The sequence below is a fragment of the Hippopotamus amphibius genome, chromosome 6, assembly GCF_030028045.1.
Source record: "Hippopotamus amphibius kiboko isolate mHipAmp2 chromosome 6, mHipAmp2.hap2, whole genome shotgun sequence".
NCBI lineage: Eukaryota > Metazoa > Chordata > Mammalia > Artiodactyla > Hippopotamidae > Hippopotamus > Hippopotamus amphibius.
The window spans coordinates 39,423,791-39,448,976 of record NC_080191.1 but is presented as its reverse complement, the minus strand read 5'-3'; the positions used below and the strand labels follow the sequence as shown (position 1 = coordinate 39,448,976).

The 25,186-nt window shown below is 38.9% G+C and overlaps 1 protein-coding gene, 3 non-coding genes and 1 pseudogene across 6 annotated transcripts; all 5 read right to left on the bottom strand.

The window, feature by feature from the left end:
- LOC130854888 (40S ribosomal protein SA-like) overlaps positions 1-13,572 on the bottom strand; it is a 19,246-nt pseudogene extending 5,674 nt beyond the window's left edge.
- RPS12 (ribosomal protein S12) lies at positions 13,124-25,186 on the bottom strand. 3 transcript variants are annotated; one of them, XR_009054273.1, is made up of 7 exons: positions 25,137-25,186; positions 24,964-25,014; positions 24,665-24,781; positions 23,614-23,716; positions 23,090-23,191; positions 16,670-22,692; positions 13,124-15,802 (listed from the first exon to the last, which is right to left on the bottom strand). XR_009054273.1 is itself a non-coding variant. In XM_057738564.1 (6 exons), the coding sequence occupies exons 2-6, from the start codon at positions 24,975-24,977 to the stop codon at positions 22,630-22,632; spliced, it is 399 nt and encodes a 132-aa protein (XP_057594547.1). In that variant the 5' UTR covers positions 24,978-25,014; positions 25,137-25,186; the 3' UTR covers positions 13,124-22,629. The 3 variants fall into 3 exon arrangements, 1 of the variants encoding a protein (XP_057594547.1); XR_009054272.1 differs by having other exon boundaries at positions 22,464-22,692; XM_057738564.1 differs by having other exon boundaries at positions 13,124-22,692.
- On the bottom strand, positions 22,816-22,945 carry LOC130856226 (small nucleolar RNA SNORA33). The gene has a single exon (XR_009054517.1). It is a non-coding gene; the product is annotated as a small nucleolar RNA SNORA33 (small nucleolar RNA).
- LOC130856232 (small nucleolar RNA SNORD100) lies at positions 23,272-23,348 on the bottom strand. Its single transcript, XR_009054523.1, has one exon. It is a non-coding gene; the product is annotated as a small nucleolar RNA SNORD100 (small nucleolar RNA).
- On the bottom strand, positions 24,365-24,437 carry LOC130856215 (small nucleolar RNA SNORD101). The gene has a single exon (XR_009054507.1). It is a non-coding gene; the product is annotated as a small nucleolar RNA SNORD101 (small nucleolar RNA).

The window sequence follows — 25,186 nt, the reverse complement described above, 5'->3', positions numbered from 1 at the left end:
TCAAAGACAACAGCTCCAAGTAAGAACATAAATATGAAAATATATGACAGGATTGAGAAATAACAGTATGGTTCTGGATTTAGGAAACTTTTACTGTCATTCTATTCTATGTGGATCAGAACAACATTAAATGCCTGGATCTGGGTGTTACATCTTTAAATGGACAATACAAAATAAGGGTCTACTGGAGACCAATGGGTTTAGAAACCATGAGCTGTGAAGAAAAGTTGCCCAAACTAACTTCTCTGACAACTTGGCAAAGAAAAGATGAGGATAGGCTATGGTGATATACGTCAAAAATTGGAAGAGCAGACCAGACACTGTAACTTCAGAAAACAAAACCAGGCAGTTTTCCTAATATGACATTTTACTCCACATAGAGCAAAAATGAAGTGGTAAAAAGAAATAGAGGTGGCTGAGTATTATTCCTTCAAGCATCCAAGCAGAGATCGTGTGATCATGTGCCAAGGGGGATGAGGAAGAAGTTCTTAACTTTTCACCCAGCACTGCGATGTTGTGGCTCTCAATGCCTGATCCTTTGCCAAACATAACTTCTTGTTTAAAATTTTTAGAGATCAAAAAGCCAGAAGTCACTTAAAAGTTTAAATCCAGCCTATGACAAGATGCATATCCATCTTTAATATTCATTAGGTTTATCCTGGGCTAATGACACCATTCAGTGCACATTAGATATTGTTACAAATTACACACAAGATAAAATAAGGAAAGGCAATAGTCAACAGCACTTGTATTTTGAAACAGGTTGATAACAGCTTAGTAGTTAATACTTCCTAGCAGGTGAAGACTATATGGCATGCAGTATGAGAAAAAATTTAAATATAAACAGTGGCACAGAATTTGAAGCTGGCAAGACTGATGCTATCACTAACATTGCATAGGAGATTTCCATATGCTGTTTCTGCATGTAGAAAAGGCCACAAATTTGCTTAGACTGGACCACACACACAGAAGGATAATTCAAATTCCCTTGCTCTTTATACTCTCTTCTCCACGCCATTAATTAATCCACTTAGTCACCATTTATCTAAACATATGTATGCCCTCACTATAGAAGGACATCACGTAAATCCATCTCCATGGACTCTCCATGCATTAAAAGCATTAATATCCTACTACAACAAGCTGTAATTTTTTTGGGGGGGGGTACACCAGGTTCAATCATCTGTTTTTATACACATATCCCCGTATTCCCTCCCTTTCTTGACTCCCCCCCCCCGATTCCCCCCCACCCTCCCTGCCCCCTCTAAGGCATCTTCCATCCTCGAGTTGGACTCCCTTTAGAGAAGGATAAATATTGTACGCTAACTCACATATACGGAATCTAAAAATGGTACTGATGAACTCAGTGACAAGAACAAGGATGCAGATACAGAGAATGGACTGGAGAACTCGAGGTATGGGAGGGGGTGGGGGGTGAAGGGGAAACTGAGACGAAGCGAGAGAGTAGCACAGACATATATATACTACCAACTGTAAAATAGTCAGTGGGAAGTTGTTGTATAATCAAGCTGTAATTTTAATAATATTTTCCATTGTATTTAAGGAAATACATGGTGGGAATGGATTAGAAGTTTTGAAATTAACACGTTCTTTTTTGCATGCTTTACTTGCAAAAGCCCCTCTGTCTCGTAATGGGGATTGCATTGTCTCATCTCTAACACGTTAGTGACTGCTCCCAGAGTTGGATGCATGCTGACAACAGCAATCATTAGTGTTTAGGATCTACATAGCATTTCCCACTTGTCTCTATCCTTTTTCCTTGATAGCACTTAGCAACCTTGATTACGGATCTGTAACCCTTATCCAAAAGCCTTGGGACCACTTTGTGCTTTCAAATTTTAATTGTTTTAGACTTTTCATGAAGGCTTCATGGCATACTCCCATCAGGTTTGTGACAGCTCCTCATAATCAGACATGAGCATTTCTTCAGTACAGTTCATGGGAATTCATGCAAGAGGGATAAACAAAGACTACAAATAGCTTCACCTTTCCCCAGGTCACGTTCTGCTGCCAGAGGAGTTCAAGTTAGGTCAGGTTTTGCTGCCAGCTGAGTTAGGAAATACCTTTCTGTTTGAAGAGCTTTTTGAATTTCAGAATTGCAGATAAAAGATTGTCGACTTGTAAATATTTATTCTCTATTTTCTGTTCAGCCTCCCAACTAAGATTTAAGAGCTGTGGAGACTTGAATATTTTGTTTATCCTCTTCATTGTGTCTCCGAAGTCCCGAATAATCAAAGACACAAAATCTCAATAAAGAGTTGTTGAGTGATTGAATGAGATGGTTTGGCACTACAGCTTGGCCTGATAGAGGAACTCCATCATTTACATCAGATCCTCTCTCTTAGGGACTTTAAACAGTAATACACAGAATGGGATACAGGTGGTAGACTACGCAAAATTTGAAAAACAAGACAAAACGAAACAAAACTACCCATGGAAAGAAAAGGCATTAAGCAAAAGCAATTAGGCAATAAAAGATGTAAGCAGAAGCCATGAGGTAGAAAGAGAGAAGAGAAGGTTATTCTTTAGTCAGAAGTATTAGAAATAAAAGAGACAGTGAAAAAGATGCCAGAGTCCACACAACACTCTAAGACTTGGTATCAGTGATACCATACAAAATGTCCATAAACTAAATCATTATTGTTTGACTTTGTTCTTTGCAACTCGAACAACATCTTATATGAACTACATAACTTCTCTAAGCCTCACATCTTTACCTATTAAATGACAGTTTTGAGAGAGGATGCCAAAATTTTCTTCCAAATAAAATAATTGTGTATGGCGGTGTTTCTCAAACATTAGGATACAGAATCACTTGGAGGGATCGTTTAAACTCAGATCATTGGACTCTACCCCCATAGGGTTTGTTTGTTTATTTGTTTGTTTGTTTGTTTTGGATTTCTTTTGGCGGTGCTGGGCAGCTTGTGGGGTCTCAGTTCCCCCATCAGGGATCAAACCAGGTTCTGGCAGTGAAAGTGTGGAGTCCTAACCACCGGATTGCTACGGAATTTCTCAGAGTTTTTGATTCAAGAAGATTTGGGTGGTGCTTGAGAATATGCCTTCCTAAAATAAAGGTGATGCTAATATGCTGGTCCTGGGACCACAGTTTGAGGACTGCTACTCTACTACATAAGCAGTATTTATTTTACAAAACACATGTGAGCCATTATCCAAATTCCCGTGCCCTCTGCAAAATGTTCGAGTTTGTCCATCTATGAAGACACGTGCAAGCTTCCCATCTACTCTCGATATTCAATTTGTTTTCCAACCCTGAAATGTGAAAAACAATGACAGAATTTCTTTTCGCCGTGACACCTATTTAACTATAAAGCTAATGTTTTTGAAATTAAATGAAACTCATGTTTAATATTGTCTCACGGACACCCAAAGACAGCCTTGACAGAAGAGAAATTTCAGTATTTTTATTCCCTTTGGACCTACTTGTGGCAACTGCTTATTTACTGGCATTCAGAAATTTTTAACTTCCAATGACATGGTATAGCCAATCTATGTCCAACTTAGTTTAAGGCACTAACAAAATTGTTCACTTCCCCGGCAAGTTTTTATGACCTGAAAACTTTACAGAATAATTTTGATTGCTTTTACCAGTGCAAAAAAAAAAAAAAAGCTGCACAGCTTGATTTTTTTTTTTAACACTCACATCAAAATTATCATTACAAATAAATGTTTCCAGTGTGGTAGGTTCAAAAGTAAAGTCTCAGAAAATCTAGAACCACCAAATAAATAGAATGACTTCTTCAGGCATAATTATACTTCAAAGAAAGTAAATGCTATTATTCAGTTGCTAAGACAAGAAAATAGGTGCAAATCGCTATAAGTGCTCCACAGCTTACTGGAAAACGTCTTGGAAAAATATTTTATTACCAAACGACACCTCAACAAAGCTATCCACCCAGCTTTCCTGTGGGAGGAAAATTGTGGTGGGGGCAGAGATAGCCTGGGGCAGTGTTGTAGGTGATTGATCCATGGGTGATTAATTGTCACATACAAATATGGGTGTGACAAAGCATATAAAAGGCACTCAAAGTGCACATCTGGGTCATCTGACGCTCTTCTAGAAATGAACAATGGATCCCTGAAGACTGAACTATGCATGGTACCATAGTCAGGAGAAAGAAGATGGAAAAGGAAGGATTAAAAGGTTGACAATGATTTTTTTTTTTTCTGAAGCCAATTTATTTTTCTTTGAGCTAAAAGGGTTCTGCCTCAAGGCTGGTGTAAAGCAGCCTTTCCAGGAAGCCACATTTATCACACCAAAGAAAAGTACCACAAAGGAGACAGCATGATAAATACCTGGTTTTGGGATCCCTGGATAGAGTGTCCAGAAATAAGGATAAGAATTTATTTATCTCCTTGAAGCCTGGGCTCAAATAATATTCTCAGCAAAATTTGCTTCAAAATACCGAATCTATTCATTGGTTTAAGACATTAGGTATATTAATTACACGATGCTTCATCATATTCTAAAAAAGTTTATAGAGTTGTCCTCTGATCTAAGACACACATGCAAGTTATTTGTTATGGTGATTACTTGCTTTGCAGAGTCTCTGCCCTTGACCCAGTCCTATAGATCAATGTCAGGCCAAGTGAGATCTCCAGCAAGGGACAGCATGAACCCTCTCGCCAAGGTTAGGCTTTTGAAACTAAAATTTGGTCCCTGACTCTGGGATCAGACTGACTGGGGTTTGAATTTTATCTCCAGACTTAAAGTTGTATGACCTTAAGTGACTTAACCTCTGGAAATCTCAATTCCCTACAGCATAAAAGGAAGCTAATTATAAATCATGCCTCAAAGGATGTTTGTGAGCGAAAGTGAGGTATGATACGTGTGTGTGTGTGTGTGTGTGTGTGTGTGTTTATGTCTGGCACATAGTAAGTGTTCAGTAAATATCAGTTACTATTACTATTATTTATATCATTACTCTTATAGTAGAGCTTCTCTCAATGACCTTCCATTAACTGATTTGCCAGATTAATTCACTATACTATCCATTCCTTCTGTTAAGCATATATACTGATGCCCAGGGTATTCTGAATGTTCTCAACAGCAACCTACATCTGAGAAGCCTGTACATTGAGTTTTACACTTAACAAAAGCCAAATAAATTTATTCCCAAACTTGATTGTGACTGCTGTAATTGTTATTGGACTTTTGTAATTTAATAAACAGTATAAACTTATAAAGCATAAGAGCAAAAACAAAAAGTTGTTATCTCTGTGGAAGCTAACTGAAAAGCTAAGTGAAACCTTTGGAAAGATAAGTAGAAAAATGATTTCTGCCAAATTAAGTGACAAAGCTACAGAAGGTTAAAGAAAAGATCACAATAATCTAGAAAGTAGTGCAGGTAGATTGCCTCATATTCATATTTAAGACCATTCTACATTTGAAAGAAATAGTAGAAATTGTAAAGAAGGCACTTTGGATGTTGCTAATGAAAGAAAGATACTGAAGAGCGCTCATCAGCAGACCAGTCTGTCAAGAAAACACTTGAAGTTAAAACCAAATGTTTGGTATAGTCATATACCATTTCTCCTCCTCACCCCCATTGGTATTTCTGAAAGCAAACAATACAACACCAAGGCTGAACCTGAATGTAAACTATGGACTTTGGGTGATGATGATGTGTCATTATAGGTTCATCAATTAACTGTAACAAATGTATCACTCTGCTGAGGGATGTTGATATGTGTGGGGGCAGAGAGTATATGGGAAATTTACGTACCTTCTTCTCAGGTTTGCTGTGTACCTAAAACTGCTCTTAAAAAAGTAATTTAAAAGTCTTAAAAAGAAAAAAAAAGAAAGAAAAGTAAATGACCATTGCTGGTCCCAGCTGAATTAGATACAGCATTATTCAAATACACTAAGCTGCTTTTTAGAGTTCTAAATTTAAATAGGTTAAGGAAAGAAAACTACTTTAGCAAGTAGGTAGGGACTTCTTTTTGTGATTTACCCACAACCATATTCAGTCACATAATCATTTCTTGCAATGCATGGGATCCAAGCCAAAAAGCGTTGCCATGAGGTAGCAAAAGAGGGGCATTTGGAGTGGAATTTCTCAAATGGTACACTACTAACTGGTATCCTTAAAATTATCAGGAGAGCTTTCTAAAAGTAGAGATTCCTAAGAGCCATGTCCAGTATTTGGATATAGTAGGTCTGGGGTAGGACCCAGGAAACTCTGGGGTTTTTCTTAAGTTTCCTAGATGCTTCTGATAGGTAACCAGATTTGAGAAAGATTGATGTTGAGCAGTACTATCTAATCTAAATATAATGCAAGCCACATTTTCTGGTAGCTACATTTTCAAAAGGATTTTCTAGAAGCCTCATTTAAAAAAAGAAAATTTCTTTTTTTTTAATAAATTTATTTATTTACTTATTTTATTGGCTGTGTTGGGTCTTTTTTTGCTCTGCGCGGGCTTTCTTTAGTTGCGGTGAGTGGGGGCTACTCTTTGCTGTGGTGCATGGGCTCCTCATTGCCGTGGCTTCTCTCATTGTGGAGCACGGGCTCTAGGCATGTGGGCTCAATAGTTGTGGCTCACGGGCTTAGTTGCTCCACGGCATGTGGGATCTTCCTGAAACAGGGATCAAACCAGTGTCCCCTGCACTGACAGGTGGATTCTTAACCAGTGTGCCACCTACGAAGCCCCGAAAATTTTTTAATATGACATTTTAAGTCAATAAACTCAAAATACTACCATTTCAAAATGTAATCAACATAAAAATTACTAATAAGTACTTTACATCCTTTTTATTTGTACTAAGTCTTTGAAATCCAGTGTGTGTTTTACACTCACAGCACATTTCGATTCGGGACAGCCCCACTGCAAGTGTTCAACACCCACCTATGGCTACTGGTTGCCATATTGGGAAGAGCAGATCCAGAGTGTAAAGGGGTAAATCATCTTAGTGATGTAGGCTGTCCTGGTGATGATGCTGTACTTTGATGGTTCACAACTACTAAGTGCTTGAGGAACGAAGGTGATCAGAAAGGTCAAAAAGGAGATTGAAACGGCATGGAAAATGAGGGATGAATATGACACTTAACTCTTTGTTAACTGGAAGGTTTTTGTGCTGTAAGTTAAGGAAATGCACATAAATATTCAAAGGAAAAGAAACGAGAAGGGGAAACGTTGGAGAATTCAATTAGACAAGAGTAAAAATTGTCTACTATATAATTCCAGTTTTTAAGTCCAAAAATAAAATTCCTACAGAGTTCATGTTCACTGTTCGGCAACCTGTGGGACAGCAGAGCATGGAATAGGAATACTTTTATGGAAAAAGTAAACTGGCCAGTATAAAAGCAACTTATAGAAGCATTTCCAAATGTTTTAAGCTGTGCACACACTTTTTTCATTTATCACGCTATAATGTTAGTGAAAACACATTTTGGAGGCTGAAGTAAGTCTGAACAAAGAGCTTAACATAGAACTGATGCACATTATCCTTTGGGAATTTAACTAATTTTTTTTTAAGGTTTCAACAGTAAAGTATTCTAACCCGAATTATCACAGCCAAAAATGCTGTAAATCAAACAAAACATTTGTGAAGGAAAGCTCCTTAATTCCTCACCAAACACTTGTATCAATGAAAAAACAATCAGAATAGAACAAATTCAATGTCAGAGGTTAATGGAAATGTGTGAGGTATCCGATTGCAGACTTTTATTATACAGTATGTAAAAAATTCCATAGGAGCCCAGTGTTTCATCTGAAGCCTAAAACTGCACTCAATTTACATATGAATCTAACATATGAAATACATTTTTCCATTTTCCTCTTACCTACTAACTTCAGATGGCATAAAATCAGTTTTTGAAGCAACTACAGAGGCACTGATAAAATTCTAATAATTCAGTTTAAAACTGAATTCCTTAACATGCCAATTCATAAACACATAAAATGATGCTACTGACCCTCTGTTTGGAGACACATCCTTTACTTGCTCATCCAGTAGCGGCACTGGATTTTCACTGCTCTGTCATCTATACTTTTGCTCAGGCTAGAAGTGGCGAAGGAAACTCAGGATCCAAATTATAAATAAGCAGTATTTATTGACAACATGAGCACCTAGTTTGTATATTTACGCATGTAAGTCACAACGGCTATATACTGATCAACAATAGATTTTTCTATAACTCCTGTAGGGATAGATCCAAAAGGTGTTTGAAATCACAGCAATTAACCTTTAGCAAGGTAAACAGATAATGTGTCTCGATGTATCTCTTAGATAGCCTTAACTATTGACTATTAATTGACTATTTCCAAGACAGCAATCAGTGAAACAAGCGAAACATTAACACTGAGAACGTGTTCATTTATTAATATGCTGTAGTTTATGCGCATTTTTCAATAGATTTTTATTTATTCATTCAACTAGTACTTGCATTTTTAATATGCAAAGCCCTTTGTTAGGTGCTGCACTAAGTTAAAATTATAATAAAGAACAATTTGTTCTTTTTTTCTTTTTTCTTTTATTTATTTATGGCATGTGAGATCTTAGTTCCCCAACCAGGGATTGAACCCCTGCCCCCTGCAGTGGAAGCATAGCGTCTTCATCACTGGACTGCCAGGGAAGTCCTATCATAAAGAACAATTTTTCTTTATGTTCAGTCTATGAGCACCGTGCACACTCACAAATACAAACACAAGACCAATACACACACATCTGAGCAGCTGTGCCTGTTGGTCCCGAGTGCCCGGCCTGCTGCTGTCCCCATCACAGGCGGACCTGAGGTTTTCTCCTGAGTTTCTCTCTGCAATTGCAGAATTGATATAAAATTGCTTCCCAAGTCCTGCAGCATCTCAGGTTTATTTCTTTTCCTTCTGTTTATTTTAGGCCATGTAAGTGCCTCTTATTTATCCTCCACAGATGACGTCTCCTTTAGAGCTATTTTGACACAGGTGAACTGCTGGTGGTCTGTGTGTTAATTCTATTTCACAAATCAATATCATGCAAGAGTCACAGGACATGCTAAATAAATATAACAGTGAAGGAGATATTAAGGTCAGAGGGTGTAGATGCCAAGGAAATAGAAAAAGTGAGTTATTTTTTTTTTTTTTTTTTTTTTTTTTTTTTTTTGAAAAAGTGAGTTATTACCATCACCTTTCCATGAACATTTGACTGGCTGGAGCCTGGTATTCAGGAAAAGGCAACATCGGTCTATAAACTTCTCCAAAATGTGACCTAATGCATGTTCCTACCTTTGCGATGACCAGCATGGGCTTGGACCATGTGATATCAGGCTGCTCTATTTTCTGTATGAAAAGGGTAAGAGATGACCACATGTTGACTCTATCTTAAAGGTAAAAATAACAACATTCTGACAGAACTGAATGTGGGGTACACAGGAAAGAACAGGCCAGCTAGACTCCCAAGTTTTTAGCCTGAGCAATTAAGAGGATAAAGTTGAGATTTCCTGCAACAGGGAAGAATCAGGAACGAAGTAAGTTTTTTGGGGAAATATCAGAAGTTTGGTTAGAGAAGCCTGTTACATATACAAGTAGAGACAACAAGTGAGCAGTTGGGTATATGCTTTTGGAGTTCAGGGGAAAGGTCTGTGACAGAGCTGTAAGTTGGAAGCCCTCCGCGTCTATATAGATGAGACCACCAAGAGAGTGAGTGTGGACAGAGAAGAGGTCCAGGGAATGAAAGCTGCGTTCTCCAATACTGGGTCAGACACAGGATGAAGAGTTGGTAATGCACACCAAGAAGGAGGAGCCACTGAAGTAGCAAAAACAGAAGACAAAAATGTATTTCAGAGAGAAGGGAGTGGTCAACTGTCAAATGCTACTGAGAAGTCAAAAAAGTTAAGGACAGAGAATTGACCATTAAGTTTAACATGTAATTCACCAGGGACCTTGACAAGAGAAGTTTCAGAGGAATCTTGAGTGAATATCTGATTGAAATGGTTTTAAGATGAACTAGAAGCAGAACCGAAGACAGGCAGCATAGACAGCCCTGTGGGTAGTTTTGCTGTAAACGGGAATTGAGAAACGGGGACAGTATCGCAAGGGGATGTGGGGTCACATGCTTTGCCCATTCACTCTGTCACTGTCCACTCACCTCAGATCGTCACCTTCTCCCCTCATGCTGACTCTGGCTCATAACCTTGCTTTCTTATTTCAATGAGAGAAAACAGAAATAATTAGGAAGAAACATCAAGTTGCCACCACGATTTCTAACCTCCTACCTGCATCCTTACATATTCAATATGAAACCAGTTGGTTTGGTTATGTGCTTTTCTGCAATGGTGTTTAGTTATGTGGTTCAGGCATGGACCAGGAAAAGTACTGTATTAACCAGGGCTGGGTTTTGCTAGGGGAGGATGATAAAGGGTACTGGGGACAAGGACAAAATCATTATAACTGATACATTCCATTCTTTTTGACTCCTGAAAATGTAAGAACTGCCCTACTATCAAAGCCAGGGCCCTGCCAGTCTAATAGAATGACTCAATCTTGACAGAAATGCCAAGATAGCAGCAGCTCACATTAGCTTTAAAGTTCAGAGAGTCCTTAAAACCCATAGCTTCCCTTAACTAATCCTTCTACCTCTTGCCTCAACACTTAACGAAACTTACTCTTTTCAGCCCATATCACCTCTTGGAGTAACATATTATCTACTCAGTGTGTAAAGTACCTTTCTATTTCTTTTCTAAATTGTCATCTTTCCAGAATGAAGAACCTCCATTTCAGCCTAATCATACTTGGCAGTGCTTATACCCCTAATGCACAAAATATGACTACAGTTTATACTCACGTCCTCATTTTTTAAGCACCATTTGGAAAAAAAAAAAAACATCTTATTAGGCATTAGGGAAAGCACATAAGAAGAATGTTTCCTACCTTCAGGAAACTCTTAATCAAGTATACAATCTACAAGCTAATATGGGAAGTGCACGTGGGCAACCAGAAGGAAGGGCAGGGAAAGAATGATTATCGGACCTCACTGCTCAAAGACCTAAACTGTAATTGAAAGAAAACACAAAGGACCCAAAGTCAAAAAGCTTTCAAGGAAGAAGACCTAAATTTTCAAAATAGTTAAACTCATTTTGTTTCTTAGGTAAAAACAACAGCAAAGAGATTCTACAGAAATAAAATGAACACATTGTGTTAAACATCCAGTATGTCAGTGCAAATATTTCCTGTTTGAGAAATATTGTTCAAGATAAAATCTCCACTGGCCACAAACAATGCTCTTAAATTAACATCCATGCTATCTATGGAGACACAAAGCTACAGTTGAGAGCTGAAGCCAAGAACAGGAGTCTGAACAGACATAAACTCCCATTGGGCAGAACAGTTTTCTATAATCTTTAGACCAGCTTCTATGAATCCCTGGGGACTGGGACCCTAATAAAGTCCATGGCCTATGAAAGCTATTTATAAAACTTTTCTGAGAAGGTTACACAAATATATTGTCTCAAGCACTGTGTAACAAAAAGTTATAACCTATTCCTTAGGGGATACCCGAGTTTTTAACAGATCTTAAAGCTATCCTTATGTAGGTTAGGGATTTGCAAGGAAAAAGTAGCCTGATTATACTTTTTATGTGTATTTAAATCTGCCGTGATAATTCTTTATCCTCATAATAACCACCATCATTCATGTTTGGGACACTGAACTAAGTAAGTACTTTACACTTATTATCTCAGTTAATGTTCACAAAATCAAAAAAACTCTAAGAGTATTAGTATTCCTATTTTAGAGAAGAATTGGGGTTTAAATAAGCTAAATGACTCTTCTAGGGTCTCATAATCACTAACCTGCAAAGTCAGGTCACACCCAAAGACCCCGCCCCCCAACCGACTATAAAACCAGTGTGGGCTGAACAATCACTACAATGTGTGTGTGTGTGTGTGCGCGCGCGTGTGCAAGCATGCACCATCGCATTCCTCTGAGTGTGTGTGTATTCACCATTGCAATCCCCTTTTCAATGCATTGGTATGGACACTATAACAACCATACTAATCAATCTGATGCCCAGCGGGTCGGCCCTACAAACACACCAAGAACCTGTCAGATCCCATTTTAAAACCCTTAGCATGTCAAAAGAGATGAAAATTAGTACCAGTGTCGTTGTTCACAATTTAATGAGGAGACCTAACATATTGAAAAAGAAAGGTGAAATGGGTTTTAAAATCAGATATTCCCTCCCTACTGTGTATGGAGGCCAGGATAAACCTCTGACTGCATTACGATTAAACATCTATAGTTTTCATTTATTCAAACTCACACTCAAGTCATTATTTCTGATACAGTAACCCTGGCAGAGATACAAGCTGTCAAGGTCACCTCTGGATCTCTGCTGAACCGATAAATGCTATAGTTATGCATCTGTTAACCCAGGATTTTAATGGGAAAAGAGCATATTAATAAAATGTTCTCTTTAGTACACACAAGTCAAATGTATGCCTTTATGGAAGGGTTGCTTTCTCAAAATGGGGGGGGGGGGGGATGAAAAGCATTGCCCAAAGAAGATTATATGCAGACATAAGGAAATTAAAGCTCAAAGGTTAATGAAAGTGAGGAACAGAAATCCATATTTCACAGGCAACGTTTTTGGGAATTATCTCCTAAACAAGACTTCTAAGAATATAAAATTTTTAAATGAAAGTTGAGGCTGGAATGCAACTCGTCAATTTAAAACAATCCTCTGAATCTTTTCGTTCCCAACCACAGTAAATGCCTAACATAAGCAGCAAGAAAACTTTTTTATTTAGACCTTCATTTTTTCCTCTTTTTTCTTAAAGCCAATGCACGTTGATTCTCCAGGTACTCTTCCAACAGCTGGTTAAATTTCCTGAAGGAAGCTAAGAAAGAATACAAGTTCTTTACACACATATGTAAATTTATTTACAGACATACTTATACACACACACACACACACACATATATTTCAGCGAAACATATCCAAGTTGCACACTTCAAGTTTGTATTCCCTGGAAGGTGCCTCCTCAAGGAGAGGTACCAAACTGGATGCTAAATAGAAGCTGAGGTCTTATGACCTTGAGGTCCATGAATTCGCCAATCTAACCTTTTCTCTTCTGCACTAATACTGCAACAAAACAGACAGTAGCAGTTTGAGTGCATATATGTACTTTTATTGACCGGAGATCTGGATTACTTATTCATTTTTATTATTAAAATCGGTTTAGAAATTTGAGAATAAGGAAGATGAGTGTCTAGTGTTCTTAGAAAATTACTACTCCATAAAAAAAAACAGAGATTAGAAAGCCCACAGCTGTAGAGCCAACTCCTTTGTTAGGCATGTACAGCTTTCTAAATCTCATAAAAATCTCAACATCTGACCCATTTCATTTTTACAAGGGAAGGGGCTACCCCTCTGGAAAATATGCGTAAAAATCCACAGCATTCAGAGGCATTAAACAGTTTTATTTCGCATTTGTTTCCTGTGTATCCTGCTTGATAGACACACTGCAGCACCTGCTGCTCTAACTGCTCTTCATCAGCTCCCAGCCTTCTCTGCTCATAAAGGGTTTGTGCTGCTTTTCCAACAGCTGAGGTCATGCTGCCCTCTCCTGTTCACTGCACAGAATGTACTGAAATGACCCTCAAAGAAGTGGAGTTGGATAAAACTATCAACTAGAGATTGTTGGCTCTTTCATACAGTTCTTTTAAGCCAGTAAATTAAAACCAATTTTAATCAAGATGGCAGTGACAGTAATTTAAATTTGGTATGTTTTAGATAGAAGTTATTCCAGAGAAGTTTTGAAGTCTATTTAAACACCAAAATTGGTAGTTCTGATTTTTCTGAATATTGTTTCCATACTACCTAAATTGTAAGGATCTATTTTGTACAATAAAATATTTTAAGACATTAAAATATTTTAAACATATAAAATAAATAAAACATTTTAAAATATTAAAAATAACAACCATACATGTGAATTTTTTATATTAACTAAAGCATTCTCAGGAAATCGATTTCTCCCCAATGAATCCAAATTTAGAAACACTCAAAGAGAAGTAAGTGGAAGATAAAAGCTAATAACAAAAGTTGCAGTCTTCCTTTGGAATTTTACTGAAGCACAGATACAATAAAGGAATTTTTAAAAAGGTTCTTATCTCTAAATTTCAGCATCTGAAAACATATCCTCCAGAATTCCATATCTCAAAAAAATATTTTTCTTCTGCTCTTGTTATTGCTATAAATAACACTGACATGTTAATACAACTGACTCCCCAGATTTTTGTGGATAGGAACGGCATTTTAGCCTAGGATGAGAATCTGTGTCTTATGCTCACTCATCTTAAAGAGATCTTTAAGAAACAGGTTCTTCTCTGCAAAAATTAGGAACATTCTGCCAACACTACAGAATGAATACCTAATCCAAGATTATTTTTAAAAAGTCCAATCCCCCACCAACCAACTACAGATAACAATATTCCTTCTTTAAACTTATTTATAACTGCTTCTGAACACTAACATGTATTTACTTTATCTAATGGCGAGGCAAAGAACTAGCTGCCATCTTTTGTAAAACACACCCCTGTTACTCACTGTGAGACAGGCTTTTTTTCAAATCACTCTTTTCTGGACAAATGGCTCCCCTTGTCTTCCCTTCTCTTTAAAGACACATCCTTGGATCTGCTAGTTCCCCTGTGTATTAGGAGCCCAACAAGGGTTCTGTGGTAGGTCCCTAGTTCTGGAGACTTCATCATTCTACATCACTGTTGGTAGCCTAAACTAAATGCAACAAGTGCAGACCAGGGAAAAACTACACAAAGTGCACAGCGCAAATGATGGCCTTTGGGAGATGCTGCTTGCACATTTGGGCTTTGTATAAACATTCTTCCACATCTGTACACACCTCCTGTGGAAGCCAACAAACTGCCCTTGTTAGCGTATTTTGCAGGCACTAAACAGTGTTTCTGGACTCACAGGATGTTTATGGTCCTCATCCCCGATACTCTTCACCAATACAGCCGTATCAGTTTACAAAGTGTGTTCCTTTCACATATATTAAATATAGAATATTTTCATCTTCAACAAAATCACAAATCCTATCATCAGTTTACCCACATGTCCAAAGGCTTCTTGAAGCATATCCTGCAGTATGGAGGCTCTGTCGTCTCAGCTAGAAGATGAGGGAACCAAATGAGATCATTTTTCAGGTCCTTCCAACTCAAAATTCAGATTCTAACTGCATGTAGAGTCTGCAATGAGAGACTTGTCACTTCAGGCCTAAACTCCAGGCCCAATTCTCTCTGGCCAAGAGAGAGCATCTTCTCCAGAAATACAGCAAGAAAGTAGCAAAGCCACATTTTGGTCAGGCCACATAGCTACTTCTAGAAAATAACACAACGAGTAATGATACTACTAACTCTAGAAAATAATTTACCACAAATTAATTCACCATTAATGATTACTTTAGATGAAAGTATTAAAGAATATCACTTGTATCATTAAGCAGAAGACTGTAATCGTTTAATTCCCTAGTTTTGTATCATTTAGCAATAAACTAACTTTGAGAAGTAATCTTACAGATATTATAGAAATATACTTTTTTTTATACTAAATAATTAGTCTGAAATAGAGCCTGGAGCCCAGAAGTACTTAAGAACCCCTTCCTGGTAGTCTCTTCAAAGGACTAAAATCAAACATGAAGCAATTTGGGGGACTTCCCTGGTGGTCCAGTGGTTAAGACTCCACACTTCCACTGTAGGGGGTGTGGGTTTGATCCCTGGTCAGGGTTTGATCCCTGGTCAGGGAAGTTCCGGATGTCCTGTGGTGCAGCTAAAAAAAAAAAAGAAAAAGCATGAAGCCGTCTGGCAATTGTGCAGGATAGCAAAATGTTAAGATAAGGTAAATATCTATATTTATTTGCACAATTGTTTAACTTTCATTATCTAAGTGTCAAAACAGAAATCAAGGAATCAGAGAATTACAGGGTTAAAGGAACAGTTTACATGCTCTTCCACTCAACTCTACACACAAGTTTTGGTTTTGTTATATTCTATTTATATGTTGGGCAGATTTTGCTTTGGTTGTTTGCTTTCCAGTTTAGATGAAGCAATATAAATCTTATTAGATCTATCTTGTTCCTTAAATAAGAGTTTGCATCTCTTATCCCAACTGGCCGTTAATTTCTAAATGTGAATGCCTTAAGACAGAATTAAACTGTATAGGTAGGGTAAAATCTTTTACTTTGCTGACAAAAAATTTCAACATACAAGTCTGAGGACTGGCAATGATTATGAGCATTTTCACCTGAATAAAACACCATCAGTTGAGACTCACCAGGGAAAGTAACTACTGGGGTTCTACCCATGCAATAAAAGTATAACTGGTCAGCTAATATTCATGTCAATTACACTTATTTTCAACTAATGACTCATAATGTTAAGTAAATGCTAATCTTCCAAAATCAAAGGTGAATGTTGACATTTTTTTTAACTGAAGAAAATGTGTAGAACATATACTTTATACTAGTTTATAACCTGAATATACATCATTTCTCTCTCCCTCCCTTCCACCCCTCCCCACATCTCCCTCCTTCCGTCTCTCTCCCTTTCTGTCTCCCTCTCCTCCCCCCACCCCTCAGAAATACAGCTTGCTTTTAAAACGTTGCCTTCGCCTGCTACAAATAATCTGTACTCTTACTTGCAAATGGTCATTACCCCGAAGGGTCCTGGGATTTATCCGGCAGGCAGGTTTCTGCTTCATTGAAGAAACTGTTGTTGCCCACTGTTCTACTGTTGACAGGAGAAACCACCCTCAGCAGTTTTACCAAAACAGACGTTTCTTTGAAGGGCAGCTCATTTCTTACCTGTTTTATTTTCACTACCACCCAAAAAAGGAAAGTTTCAAACTGTAACTGAGTGTGAGCCTCCACCTGCCCTGCAGTCTATTACCAAAGACTCCAGATGGCAGCAATGCAACCTGGAACCCTTTAAAAGAGCCTCACTTCACAGGACAACACTAGGCAACAATAAAGGTAATAAGTATAATTTTTACACCTTGATAAGTTACTTTAAAACCTAAAAAAATTTCACATACATTGTCTCCTCTTCATGTAGGGCTCTGAACTTTGCTTCTGCACATTAATATTACCCACATTATCATTTTCGTGTTTATTTGAAAATAAAATTGCTACTCTTTACAGGACAGATACTCGAAATATAAAATTTTGAACTGTATAATTTTATTTCAAAACCCCAGCTTGCGGGTAGGGGTAGAAAGGTTTTATTTCTTCTTAAAAACTATACACGTACTCCCTCCTGAAACAACGGCATAACTGCATCACTTTATGATCTACATGTGGGTAAGTACCTCCCAGCAAGACACAACATGCACCCATTTAGCAAAACATCTGCTGACTCCTGGAACTCACCAAGTATATCCAAGCATCAAATCTAAAAGACAGGATTTTTAATTTGCAGCATTTTATATGTTAATACTTTATTTTCCCCTTACGGATCTCATATTTATTTTTTTATGTGCATTTTGTTCCTTTTAACCTGGTGGCAGCGCTGTGAAATATCACAGGCCTTTTACCCCATATTCTCTAACAAGCCAACCAGGTACAAACAGGATTTTCATATCTGTTTGTAAATTTTAGTTGGGGGCAGCTGAGTTGAAAGAAGGAAAAATAAAAAGACAAATACTACATTTGTGTAAGGTTTAACTCACATCACTTGTACAATACTGTGCTGTTGGCATGTGTCTCAATAAATAGGCTTCAAAAAGAAATTACTGCAATGTAAAAATAGTTTCCCTGAATTCACATGCTTTTTACTGTTCCCAGGTCTCGTAATGGCTTTTAAAATTATTTTTTCAGACTCTGAGAGCTATGTACCCCATATTGGGATAGTATATGTTTCTCTGCCCTGCTCCCCAGAGTAGAGCTGGAGGGACGGGAAGCTGAGACAACTTGGCACCATTTTAGTCTAGAAGAGGCCTAACTTGAGAGATTCACTTCTGTTGCCAGAAAAAAGGAACATGAGAAATTCAAGTGCCAAAAGAGGCTGGGGAGTTTAAGCCTGAGAAGAAAACCCACAAGTTAACTAAGCAAACAGAAAATATGTGCCTCTCACACCAAGCACTACTTCTAGGCACCAGAGATACAGCACGGAACAAAGTCACTGCTTCCGTGGGGCTACACTATGGATTATAATCTCCAGAGTATGGCTGCTGCCTTAATGCTCTTAATGCCATTTTCCAAAATAGGCCTGCTCTGAAAACTTTTGGTCTTCAGGTAACTTTAAACTCTCAGGATAGTGGAAGAGAAAGAGGCCTAACAAGAACATACAAACCACTATCACAGAGCAAAACCTTTTCCTCTAGAAATATGCTGTAGTTTCCATTTCTTAGCTATATATAAAAATATTAATAACTAGTCACCTCTACTGACAACCTCCCAAAGCACAAGATGAATTGACCTCACCAGCTAGGGAGTGTAGATTCTGCAATATTAAGACAAAATGCAAGAGCAACCAGGAATAGTAAACTAAAGCCCAACAAGGAGTGAGAGAAGAATCTTTTCCTAAGGGGACCCTGCTGCACAGTACAAGCTTATCTCCACTTCTTTTACTGACAGGTCCCTGTGACTAGCTTCTTACTGCCCTCTGCTGGCTAGGTCTGAATTCAATCTTTTAAAGCTGCCCAAGTGCTACTTTACAAGTGAATAAATTCACATATTCACAAAACATAAAAAAAATTTTAAGTTTTATATTAATGCTACTTAAAATCAACCCTAAGAATATCTTGTACCATTCATTCAACTAAGAATGTTTTCTACAGCAGAAACTAACACAACATTGTAAAGCCATTATACTCCAATAAAGATCTGAAAGTTTTCTTACTACAAAAGCAATACATGTTGATTAAAGAAAAAAAAAACAAGCAAAAGGAAAATCACAATACCCACCTTTCCAAAAGCAACCATTAAAACCTTAATGTATATCCTTCCAACCTTTCTTCTCTTCTCTGAAGGTATGTGCATTTACATTCTTTTATTAATGTGGCTTTACCACACATGCTTTGAATATTGCTTTAAAAAAAATAGACAAATACCCTTGCATTCTGTCCATTTTTATGGCACCATATCCCATTATGTGGATGTGTCACATTTCACCTAATTTTTCCCCTCCTTCAACCAACAAGTCCTATTAAGACCTTTGTAGTAAACATACTTAACAGCTATAACGATTCTTTCATTTGTAACTTGTCATTAAATGGGTTAACTAAAGTCATTCTGAATTGATGATTTACAATTTTTCGCACCCTTTATCATCAGAAAATGCAAGGTTAACATAACCTCCCAGGTTGGCAGGGCCACAGAATGACCACCAGTCTCCATCTTCACGTTTCACACCTCAGTTCAAGTTCCTAAAGAGGATGCTTGAGGCTCAGCTTCTACCTATAAAAGCACTTCTGTCTCTCCTATTGTCCATTCCCTTCCCAAGGCCAATTTGCCCCTGAAAACAAATCAGGAACGCAGTGATGAAGGTGGTCAGCAAACATGGAGCAAAAGAAATGTAAAGATCACCCCTCTAGTGCAGGTCTTCATTCCTAAGGTCATCCACCTCCCTCATTTCTGAGCTTTCCAAAGCACATAACGCAAACTTTCATCAACAGACTGCGACCTGGCCCTGTAGGTTTTCGATAAAAAACTGGCTGAAACACCTCACTTGTGATAAAAGTTTTGTGTGCTTATGCCATCTGAAGTGCAAGCCGTGTTTTTTTTAAAAAGGCTCATTTATTTTTGCCTGGGGAGCACCAGTACCACCAGTCCACCAACACCAATGTGTTATTTATGCAGCCCAAGCCCTAAAAAACTGACCACTCTCTAAGATTAATCTTCAATTCTGTGACCACCCCTCTGCTCCCAGCACCTGGCCACCGGCAACGAGTTGGACTTCACCCAAGTTTCTCTCTGGGAGGTGGTGGAAGCCTGGTGGCATCTCTTGGGCACCTCCATTGGCCAGCCACGCCGCTGCCTCCATTACTCTTGCTAGAAATTACTCCTGCAAATTCTGTATTGCCCTGTGGGGCTGTTTTACGAGGACCCCAGCTGGGAGGACAATGCCCCAACCCACTGAGCCATCATCCTGCCCCATCCTCAGCCAGGAACGAAAGCTGCGATCTTTCTTCCCCTTCTTGGCTAAATATCCTCTCCCGCCTCCTCTACAGATAAAGAGGCACTCAAAGCCCGCTTGTGCTTAACATATTCCTTGAGCCCAACTCTGTACTCTCATCTATAAAGAAAAAATGAAGCTCTATTTAAAGGGCTAGATTAGTCTTCAGTAAGATGATTCCACATTTCTAGGGTTGGTAACACCTCTGCCTGTATAACGGTTTCATATCCAATTATAGACAAATTCTTGTTTTTAACGGACACCAACCTAACATAGCCTTTTCACAACTTTTCTATGGATGTGCTGGGGTTTTTTAAAAGAATTTAAAGCGTCTCACAAAAAATACATATTTAATAGAAATTTTAACAAATCAGGACCAGCAAAAATTTTAACGATTTAAGAACAGAAAAATGGATTTGGCTTAGAGGTTGTCTTGCAGCCCAGTGAACAAGGAGTCTCACTGCCCATGGGAGCAAGAAACCAACTATCAAGTACTTGGCTTAAGTGTGTTGAGTACATGAGGGATGTCCTCAAACTATTTTCCCAGTAAAAAACGAAGACACCTGCTTCTGCCCTGCCATGTTAGCACCGAGGGGCTCCCTCATTATCCCCACATAACAGATAGCCAAGTCCCAACTCTAAGGCCACAGCTACATTCCTCTGAGCTGGGTTTTGAAGGATGAGTGAAAACTGCCAGGTGGAGAAAGATAAGACTTCAGGCAGGGGCAGAAAGAGCTAGAAGACTTAGTCATGAAAAGAACCATCACTTCACTGTAATTGAGCAGTGCAGATGAAAAACTGGGGCCATTGCAACCTGGAGTCTATAAGATAGAGGAAGGAGCAGAGGGCTCTGGCTTGGGAAATCAACAGGTACACAAAAAAATGTTAACACTTGGTGCAGTTTGATATACATTAGCAGGCCAACAGCTCTTCCTTGTCCTCTCACAAAAAACCCCACAATTTTAAGGGTAAGATAAAATTCACTGAGGCACACAAAACTTCAAGGTTTTCATGGGGTGCCGTCTAGTGCACACCATTAGTCTAGCGCTGATCAGACAAAACACTGGAAGCTGTCCAAGGCTGGCCTTCGAGAAGTAAACAGGACCACAGCGTGAACTCCATAATTACAATAGAATCCGTGGGCAAAGAGAGAAATAAGCAACTAAGGGAGAGCATGGCCAAGGCCAAAGCAGACCAGAAATAAATTTTTTTAGTCAGGAAGAGGAGAAAAGGGAAAGGTCATTAAGAAGCTAGCTTGACCATAACTGTCCTGGTGACCGTAACATTCTAGCAGAGGATAGATGCCAGAAAACACGGTAAAGGTAGATGAGAGGATGAGACTATCTTATTTCCAACAGTGGACTCAGCCACGTAGTACTTACATTAAGAAAGGTTAAGGGCAGAATATTCCTTCAGTGTTTTGTAACTCAGGTGACAGCAGATATGGAAATCAATGCTGATGTAATCCCAAATCAGTGAGAGGTAACATTCAGCAAACAGATTAGCTTCACAAAGTCTTCCTAGCACTTATTTCAAAAAAGGGCCAGTGACTATGAAAATGCACTTTGCTGTAATCCAACAGTATCCCTAGCCTGAACTGCACAATTTCCCATAAAGAATCAAACAAAAGTATGGTTTTTCCACTACATCAACAAACAGCACCAAATACAGTATAGGGACTAAAAATGTTAAGTAAATGCTGATGTAAAGAAATCAGAATTAAAAGCAAACAATTCATTTTCCCTTCACTTGTGCCTTATAACTGTATAGTAAGACTGGCAAACGAAGGGACAGAAACTCAAAGTAACCCAGCTGGCAATTTACAAGGAAGGGATTCCAACTTAAGCCTTCCATCATTCCTTCCCGGCTCAACATTTCACATTCATACCAAAACCCCAACTTGATCCAGGCTTTAGGTACATGGGTCACCATTACTTCTCCCTACTGGGATTCTAGGGGGACTAGAATTCATGGAAGCACATCCTGTTTCTGTGTCTAATATTTAGGTAAATAAAGACACCCTGACCCTGGGAACGGATATGCACATGAGCACACCTGGACTTCAGGTACCCTCTAGTGTCTAGTGTCCCACAGCCTAAATCCAGTCCAGCCCACCTTTGTACTTTTCTGACTTGTCCAGCTTTAGGATTTTAAATTATTGACACCACACATGACTAGCCTCAACCCATTTTTCCAGGTTCTAGACTGGCCTCATAGTCGTGATAAATGTCCACTCCCAAGAAACCCTGTCACCAATACCTTACGGCAAGCCTTCCTTTACTTGGGCTCCTCTACTGGCCAACACTGAGGTTACTTACTGGTTGGGAGAACAGGCTTTCACTTAGAACCAGGAGACCAATCGCATGCTTTCAGTTATTTTGCAATGAGTATCTTTTGATGTTCATTAACAGGGACCCTATTTTACTGCCCCAAATAAAAAAAGAGAGATAAGGAACAAGAGCCCAGTTTTTTTTTTTTATTTGATCATTTCTTGCATTTGAAGTACTCCTCGATGACATCCTTGGCCTGAGACTCTTTGCCATAGTCCTAAAAAAAAATACGCGATTTTACTAAAACTTAGAAACTCCACTAAGTTGTTAACACTAGTTACAGTGAAGCTTTTAAAAAGAATTAGCATGTCTCATGAAAATGCTTCCCACCATTAAAATGTCTTGTAGCCATTTTCAGGGACCTTAATGACTTCGATGTCTTTAAGGCTCGTAACATGGCCTTCCTATTGCCAGCATTTTCTAAATTTCTGCAGAAACACATTCAGGTAAGCAGACTCATTGGCTGGCTTAATTATGGCTTATTTCCCTTTTCTGGAAGACACAAGACTTTTCCCAAGTCTGTTACGAATTATACATTTTTTGTTTTTAAGATTTCTGACTTATCGCATGGTTACCCAGCACAACCTTCATCCCAGACATAAATACCGACTTACCTTAACCACCACACAACTGCAACCAACCACTTTACGGGGTTTTCCCTCTCTGTCAATTTTACAGAGGCCTACCCATTCCCCCAGTTTCTTGTTGTCATCAACCTATTAGCAATAAAAAAAAAAAAAAATCACCACACTAGTAGGCATTGCTATTGACAATACAGTACATTAAATCAAAGGTAGCTGTAGTCAGATAGGGTGACATGGCAGTTTCCTCACAGCAGTTCAGTAGAGGGAGCCAGTTGTCATCATGTACAGCACCAAGACCACCTACCAACACCCCACCTAGGACTCATCCTGTATCAACATAAAATCAGCAGGAATAAAAATGTTTCTATAACTAGCTTTAACATAGCCAACAATGCCAGGCTTATGATGCAGAAAGCAAAGAGCTCTTTACTAAATTTGCTCTGGTAGGACAAAAATCATTATGGACAATATTTATTTGGACATGTGCCTAACTGGCCCAATTTTCATTAAGCTAATTTGGTTTTCAGGAAAACCAAATTCAATGAGTAACTTACCTTAATCAGGTTGATTTGGTGCTCAGCACAAAGGGCCTCCACCAACTTGACATACATAGGCTCATCACAGTTGGATGCAAGCACACAGAGATGGGCTTGGCGCCTGAAATTCAAAATCCAACAGCAGAAGTTAAAATTCAGGTCTAAATCCACTACAGCGCTTTAGAAGAGTTATCTCTGCACTGGCTATAAAGCAAAACACAAGCAGCCCTTGGAGAACACAACTTCAGTCTGATGTGGCTACCGCAGAGCATATTTTCCTTAACTTCATCCACAGAATCATCTAGTCTTCAACAATTCTTAAAACTACAAATGTTACATTCAGTAACTACTTTACTAATTTGTTACTAGCCCAGACTCTTAATATTACATTGTCTTAAAGATACAAATAGTATAAGAGACTGGTAACAGAAACTTTCCAACAAGTGCTGTTTCCACTGGATTCAACTGGGCAACCTACACCAAACTGAATGGACTTAAATTCACCTGGCTTAGTAGCCCTTACAGAACATTTAAATTCAGCCCTAACAGTTAACAACAGTTGCTTTGCCAATGTAACCCACCCACAGACCTCACTGAGTAAATCTACGTAATCCCACATCCGAAACGATCCTCACAGCTACTGCACTTACAAAATTCATACTAAATCCACGTTTGTCACAGTAACGTAATGGTTTACATTTACAAAGTACTAAATGAAGGTTCCCACTTAGCCCCTAAATAACAGTGAAATTAACCCCAAAACCTACAGGTTTGTCAGACTGTTAGCTTTCACTCACAAGCCGAGTGAAGGGGTATCCGACAACTTAAGTCATCATTCAAACACTGTAGTTTTACTTTAAAAATAACCAAGCGCTCATCCCCATTCCAAACCTACACACTTTAAGTGGGCCATTAAAGATCTGAGTTCTGATACCTTTTCCTAGGTTTCCTGTAGGACGGATGCCATTCAGAACTTTTGTGCTAAGACCATGAACTTCACGCTTTCTTCCCTCGGCTGCAGTTTTGTTCCGGTTCCAACACCCCACAGTATTGAGACTGATACACGTACTTGTCTAAGGCTTTGGCAGCTTCGCGAATTCCACGTGCTAGGCCATCGTGGATGAGGGCGGTCTTCAGCACCTCTTGCAGAGCAGTATTAACGTCCATTACACCTCCAGCAGCAATGCTGAAACACAAAAAATTAAACCTTTAGTAAATTCCCGCACACCACCTAACGCCTTGGACTTGCCAGTCATCAGCCAGATAAATCAGACGTGCTTTCGACGCCACCGCAGACCCAGAGGCGCGCTGCCGGCTCGAGCGCAGCCCACGCCTTGCCCGCACCACCACCCTGGGCCCCGGGCTCACCCTTCCTCGGCCATGGCGGTGGGTTACGGGTAGAGCCGAATCTTGAGTGCACTGCAATACAGAATAAAAGGAAGCGATTGATCAAAAAGACTCAGTTTAGGCCCAGACACCCATCACGAATCCCAAGCAAAAAACGGGGAGCTCAACCATCACCCGCGCTTTCCTCTACTCACCCCGAGCCTCCGCCTCCGCGCGACTCCGCGGCGGCAGGGAAAGAGAACCA

What these genes read in the sequence shown, in the direction of transcription:
- RPS12 (XM_057738564.1), bottom strand. An exon ending in GCTGCCAAAGCCTTAGACAA is followed by an intron (nt 23,717 to 24,664) that starts GTACGTGTATCA and finishes TTTGAATTTCAG; the next exon opens with GCGCCAAGCCCATCTCTGTG. An exon ending in GCAGTTGTGTGGTGGTTAAG is followed by an intron (nt 22,693 to 23,089) that starts GTAAGTCGGTAT and finishes ATTTTTTTTTAG; the next exon opens with GACTATGGCAAAGAGTCTCA.